Source organism: Echinops telfairi, unplaced genomic scaffold, assembly GCF_000313985.2.
Source record: "Echinops telfairi isolate 266 unplaced genomic scaffold, ASM31398v2 ScPeMD7_18;HRSCAF=68, whole genome shotgun sequence".
In the NCBI taxonomy this organism is placed as follows: Eukaryota; Metazoa; Chordata; class Mammalia; order Afrosoricida; family Tenrecidae; genus Echinops; species Echinops telfairi.
Window position 1 is genome coordinate 83,440,454 of NW_022103915.1, and position 6,653 is coordinate 83,447,106.

General features: G+C 52.6%; 1 protein-coding gene across 1 annotated transcript in view; it reads left to right on the plus strand.

The window, feature by feature from the left end:
* Nucleotides 1–3,670: 3,670 nt before the first annotated feature.
* Nucleotides 3,671–6,653, plus strand: part of RABGGTA (Rab geranylgeranyltransferase subunit alpha) — a 5,995-nt gene continuing 3,012 nt past the window's right edge. Inside the window, exons 1-10 of the mRNA XM_045287922.1 lie at nt 3,671–3,750; nt 4,072–4,128; nt 4,297–4,407; nt 4,739–4,863; nt 5,063–5,250; nt 5,468–5,671; nt 6,006–6,089; nt 6,170–6,252; nt 6,352–6,453; nt 6,577–6,649. Of these exons, the coding sequence (XP_045143857.1) occupies nt 4,126–4,128; nt 4,297–4,407; nt 4,739–4,863; nt 5,063–5,250; nt 5,468–5,671; nt 6,006–6,089; nt 6,170–6,252; nt 6,352–6,453; nt 6,577–6,649 (973 nt within the window). The 5' untranslated portion in view covers nt 3,671–3,750; nt 4,072–4,125. The remainder of the gene's footprint in view (nt 3,751–4,071; nt 4,129–4,296; nt 4,408–4,738; nt 4,864–5,062; nt 5,251–5,467; nt 5,672–6,005; nt 6,090–6,169; nt 6,253–6,351; nt 6,454–6,576; nt 6,650–6,653) is intronic.

The window sequence follows — 6,653 nt, forward strand, 5'->3', positions numbered from 1 at the left end:
AAGCAGCCATCTAAGGTAGGCATCAAATAAGTCTACATGAAAGAAGCACACCAGCCTATGTGATCTGATTGCAATAAAATTCAAATCCAAAGAAGAGAATGAAATCAGAGCTTAAATTGTGAACACCTGGTTTGCAGAAGGCTCTGAATGGAAGTGGGAGCCCAAACCCCACTTGTGGGATCCACAGATGGAGTAAGCCTCCAGTGAATCCCCTCAGACCAATAGCGGAGGAATATGCACAGCCTCCTTATGACACAGAGAGCAGTGTACAGTTGATTATGGCAAATGTAGTTATGTTAAAATGCAATATCATTTGATAGGCCTTCTGACCTATTTTGAATTTATTCTAGTTTTTAATATCTTCTGCTTTCTTTTTGATTGAGGTTTTCTCTGGTCCACTTTGTTAATGTTGTTAATGTTGTTGCTGTTTTGTATGTTACTAGGTATATGAAATCCAGAATAGGTAGATCTACAAGGACAGTAACTGGATTAATAGTTTCTTGAGGTCATGACAGGGGAAGTTGGGGGAAACAGGGAGCTAATCATGAGTGCATGAAGGAAGAAAATGTTCTAAAATTGATTGCGGTGGTGATTGTACACATCTTCTTAATATGATTGAACTACTGAATTGTATACTATGTGAATTGTATGCCAGTAAAACTTTAAAAAGTAAAATAAAAAAACAAACCACACATACACATCATTCTTGTATTCTCTGCTTTCAGCCAAGATCCATCCAAGTCAGCAATGATATCCTTTTGACTCTGGTCTGAATTTCTGGCAACTCTTTGTCAAGGTACTACTACAACCATTGTTGAATGACCTTCAGCAAAATTTTACTTGCATGAGATATTAATGATATTGTTTCCCCCCAAATGGGAAAATGCTCCACCGGTCATTTTCCCCTGCTAGGTGAGCATCATGCAACTTGTTCTGAGTTAGTGCACCCAGTGGTGTCACCTGGGAAGGTTCTCTCTGGTCATAGTGAATTTTTTCATAAAAGCAGTTTCACTCAAACCTCGTTTTTTGTGATGGCCAATTTCAGAGAACAGTGTACAGCCATGAAATTTTGTTTCCTGCTCAGAAAAAATGCCACACAAAATGTTATGATGTTGAACACAGCTTATAAGGACAGCACTATGGGAAAAACTCAAGTGTACGAGTGGTTTTCTTTAGTTCATTCAGTTTAAGATTAGCTGAGCATGTTCTTCCTTTTTGGTTTCTAACTCTAGGTCTTTGCATATTTCATTGTAATACTGTACTTTGTCTCGTGCAGCTGCCCTCTGAAATTTTCTGTTCAGCTCTTTGACTTCATCTTTTCTTCTATTTGCCTTAGCTACGCTACAATTCATAGGAAGTTTCTGTCTATCCACTTGGGTTTGTTTCTTTCCTGTCTTTTTAGTGATCTTTTGCTTTCTTCATGAATGTTTATATTATATGCATATATAATTTTATTTGTAGCTAGGTCTTTTATCTTGAGTATGTAACGAAACATTGCTACCACCACCCACTGCAACCATCTTGCAGAAGGGTTAATACAAAGAATGTTATAGAGTGGAATGAACATCTGGAAGGATCAAAACCAACATTAACCAACAAAGAACACCTTTTTGTAAGCCATTGCAAAAATTTTTTTAAATCATTTTATTGGGGGCTCATACAGCTCTTATCACAATCCATACATATATCCATTGTGTCGAGCACATTTGTACATATGTTCTCATCATCATTTTCAAAACATTTTCTTTCTACTTGAGCCCTTGGTATCAGCTTCTCATTTCCCCCCCTCCCTGCCCTGTGCAAAAAATGTTCAAGTAAAAAAATTTAAAAAGAAAAGAGGAGGGGAGGGAGGCAACAGGATGTTCATTGAATACATTCCATTCTGGCTAGTGTGTCAACACGACAGACGTAGGACTACAACACAACCCCCCACTACAGTACCCTGTACACAGCTGTGTTCCAAGCCCACCCCCTCCCCAGATGTTTCCAACTCGCAACTATTTCCCAGCCTGTAGGTCCTGCCAACGAAGGAGCATGTAGCTCTTTTTTTGCAGGAAATTATAAAGGGCTGGGAGGATGGGGGGAGCTTAGCCGGCACAGACAAGAAGAGGCCAGAAGCATGGGCAAGACTAAGCTGAACGATTCCCATTCTGTCCTGACAAAATGGTAAGGAACCAGAGGTGGCTTTTACACAGAGATGTGATGTCGTGGGTGCCGTTTTGGAACGACTGATGCAGCAACCGCACAAAGACTGATCATTGAAAAGCCTGGTAGGGCTGGGAGACCAGTGGTAAAGTTCTTTTAATAATCCAGCAAAGAAAGGAGGAGCTTGAAAAGATATTTACCAGCTATTACTGGGAAGTAGAAAGCAGTGGTGGTTGAGTGGTAGGATTCTCGCCTTCCATCAAGAGATCCAGGTTCGAATCCCAGCAAGGCACTCAAACGCGTCACTGAAGGCTTGCCAAATGTGGCTATGATGCTGAACATGTTTCAGCGGAGCATCCAAACTCAGACAGACTAGAAGAAAGGCCTGAAAGACAAACTTCAAAAATCAGTCCATGAAGACGCTCTTAATCACAGTGATCCGATTACGTTGCGAATGGCGTCCCCAGGACTTGGGGGTCGACCCAAGGACAGCTAACAGAAATCACAATGAGAAGCGGAGAGAGGAGGGCCCATGCCCTGCAAGAAGCAACACTGTCACCCAGTCAGATGCACCCCATAGCAACCCTGCAGGTCCCCACGGGAGTTCTAAGGTGCACATCTTTAGGGAGCAGTGCCCTGCATCTTTCTTCGGAGGAATGCCTGGTGAGTTTCAGCTGCAACCCTCTCCGTTTGCAGCCCAGTGCTGCTCCACCAGGAATCCTTACAGTAGGAAACATGAAAGATCAACGTTTAGATGGGATCGAGGAGCAAAGACCACGATATCTTTCTGACTTTCCGTGCTTGAGGTGTCTCTAAGACACCCAGACATTCCCAAGAAGCTTCTGAATATGGGTGTGCATATTTATTTATTAAATCTTTCTTATTAAAACTTGCAAGACATCTGGGCTGCAGGTATATATGTGGGTGTCATCTGTTTGCATGCAGTAATTAAAACTGAGCGTGGATGGTCACCCTGAGCAAGTGTGGGGTCGGAAGATCTGTGGACAAGCGCAGAACCCCCGAGGACTCTGACTACATTCGCTCTAGAACCGGGTGTGAAGTTAGAAGCGGGTGAAGGCAAGGTTCTGCATATCGCCAAGATTTAGGGGGAGGAATGAACTGGTCAGAGATGGGCCAAAGTGTAGAAGAGATCAGGTCAAAGTCACTAGCATCAAACGCCACTGAGGTCAAGAAAGACAAGGAAAGGAAACGGAAGCTTTGGCCAATGCGGTCACAGTGCCATCGGTGGAGTGCTGGCAGTGAGATTTTCCGGAAGATGGAGTAACTTCTTCAGCTAGATTGCAGCTCGAGCCGCTGACGAGCGTAACATCCCCCAGCCTCCGGGGCTGCGCGGATTTCACGCGGACGCAGAGTCGCGCGTGCGCACTTTCGCAGGAAGGTCGCGTTGCCGGAAAGCAAAGCGCGCGCGCACTCGCCTCTGGGTCGAGCGTACTCCGCCCCTGGTCCCGCTCCAAGCCTGCAGAGGGCGCTGGACCTGCGAGAGCGAGCGGGCGCCGGGGCGTGGTGCCGCTCTAGCCTGTTCCGGGGCTCAGTGGCGGGCGCCGCAGCTCCGCGTCCCCCACGCCTCCCCTCCTCTCAGCGCAGGTGGGTCTGTCTGCCCGCGAGGAGCGGGAGTGCCTCCGAGCGTTGGGGCGGGCGGGAAGGGGCGCCCTCGCGTATGCAGAGAGGCCCCCATCGCCTAGCTGGTCGGGCTTCAGCTTCTTTGGCTCGGCGGTGGGCAGGACCGCTGGGTGGGAATCCGAGGCCAGGTGCGCTCCTCCTTCAGGGCGTGCAATGCTGGCTTCAGGACCCGTTTAAACCTTTGGAGGGGTGGGTCTCTGCCGCGGCCTGCGAACGGCTTCCGGGGACGGCTGGGGGCGGGGCTCATGGGGCGTGGCTCTCGTGATTGACACTCTCTCTTCCTAGGCTTCTTGGCGTGACCTCCAGACCCCTCTTTTCCTCGAACCCTGAGCCGGCAGCATGGTGAGAATCCTGAGCCCAGCCCCTTACCTCTGCTTGGCTGCACCCTCGGCTCCCCGCGGCCATGCCTCAGTTGCTCTGTAAGAGCGTGCCCCGCCCCCTCCCAGTGAGAGGGCCCACGGGTCTGCCCCTGCAAGGACAGCCTGCACCCGTATCCCATCCTTCCTGTAGCACGGTCGACTGAAGGTGAAGACGTCGGAGGAGCAGGCTGAAGCCAAAAGGCTAGAGCGGGAGCAGAAGCTGAAGCTATACCTGTCCGCCACCGAAGCCGTCTTACAGAAGGTGCGACTCTCCGGGAAGAGACCTAGGGTTGTACTCTAGCGTCAGACTGCTTGGATCCAAATCTGGGTTCTCACCTCGCTGGGTGACCGAGGGCAAGTGATGGAGGCTTTCTGGGCCTCAGTCCACTCATCTGCCAAATCTGAGTGAAGACAAAAAAATATGAGTGATGTGGAGATACTATGTGGTGATTTCAGTGGGTGAATCTCTGTGTACGTGCTGCCCAGTGTGCACCCACAGACACCACCCCCCACCCCCCCAGCAGTTCTGTCTGTCACTTAGTCCCTCTGAGAGAGTACCGTAAGATCTCTGACCTTGTCCCCTCCCTTCTCAGCGCCAGGCGGGCCAGCTGGATGAGTCGGTGCTGGAGTTAACGAGTCAGATTCTGGGAGCCAACCCCGACTTCGCCACCCTCTGGAACTGCCGACGACAGGTGTTCCAGAAGCTGGAAGCCCAGAAGTGTGTAGAGGTTCAGGGCCTCCCTCCCTGGCCCAGGTCGACCCCTGCCCTGCCTGTGTCCAGGGATGGCGGGAGGAATGGGGCAGCCAGGGGCATAGGCAGAGGGAAGTGGGGGGCTGGGTACAGTCTGATAGGAGGGAGGGGGAGCTAAGCATTGGGTGTTGGATGGCCTTGACCCCTTGCTCCCCATTGGGTACAGGTCCCCAGAGGACTTGGCTGCTCTGGTAAAGGCTGAGCTGGGCTTCCTGGAGAGCTGCCTGCGGGTGAACCCCAAGTCCTATGGCACCTGGCACCACCGCTGCTGGCTGCTGAGCCGCCAGCCTGAGCCCAACTGGTCCCGGGAGCTGGAGCTGTGTGCCCGCTTCCTCGAGGCGGATGAGCGGAACTGTATGTGCCTGTGGACTCTTGTGTCCAGTCCCACCCCAACCCTCCACTGGCCCCATACCCTGATCCTGCAACCTCAGTGGGCCCCAGAGTGGGAGGGATGCCCACAGCAGTGGGGGGGCCAAATGCATCTCCCAGGGAGTGGATAGAGGTGTTTCTGGGGGTGCAGTCAAGGAGCTTCCCTTGCTCTGCTTCTGAGCTGTGCCCTCCTCCATGCCAGTCCACTGCTGGGATTACCGGCGGTTTGTGGCTGCCCAGGCAGTTGTGCCCCCTGCAGAGGAACTAGCCTTCACTGACCACCTCATCACCCGAAACTTCTCCAACTACTCCTCCTGGCACTACCGCTCCTGCCTCCTGCCCCAGCTGCACCCCCAGCCAGACTGTGGACCCCAAGGGCGCCTTCCTGAGGATGTGCTGCTCAAAGGTAGGCAGTGTGGTGGGGGGTGGGGGGGAGCCCGGCCACCGCTCTGCATCTGCCCTCCCCACCACTCTCCTTGACCCTGCTCCTGTCAGTTCAGTTCATTGAGCATGTACTCCGTCCTGCCTGCCTTGGGCATCCACAGGGCCAGAAAGCCCTTGGCTGCAGGGAGCTCAGTGCAAACGGGCAGATAAAATTGGCCTTCGCAGCCTCTGTGCAAGGCCAGTGTAGACGTGAGACTGTGGGCTGGAGGCACTGCCAGGAGAAGGCATGGAGAGTGCGTGTGAGGGTGGCCAGAGCCTGTCTGACCACAGCCCACATCCCTCCGTGGCCTTGGCAGAGTTGGAGCTGGTGCAGAACGCCTTCTTCACGGACCCCAATGACCAGAGTGCCTGGTTCTACCACCGCTGGCTCCTGGGCCGAGGTGAGCCCCAGGGGAAGGGATGGAGCTTTGGGAGGCATAGAAGAGGCTCTGAGGAGACCTGAGGCCGTCTCCCGCCCTAGCTGACCCCCAGGATGCCCTGCGCTGCTTGCACGTGAGCCGGGATGAGGCCTGTCTGACTGTTTTGTTCTCTCGGCGTCTCCTCGTGAGTACAGTACTGCGCTTTTCGCCAGCCAGGGAACCTCCTGGGGCTGCGGGCCTGGCCACTATTGAAACTGACGGGTCCGCCTTTGTCCCCGGCCAGGTGGGACCCGGGATGGAGACCTTGCTGCTCATGGTTGATGAGTCTCCCCTGGCTGTGGAGTGGAGGACCCCGGATGGCAGGAACCAGCACAGCCACGTCTGGGCATCCTAAGATTGGTGGAGCCGACCTGGGGGAGGCACTGGGAGACTGGGGCTGGGCTGGGGTAGGGGAGGATGGTCAGAAATGTGGTGAGGCCAGGGTATCTCCTTAACTCGGTGAACTCAGTTCTGTGACCTGCCTGCCGCCTCCCTCCACGACCAGTTGCCCCAGCACACGTTCCGTGTCATTTGGACGGCAGGCAA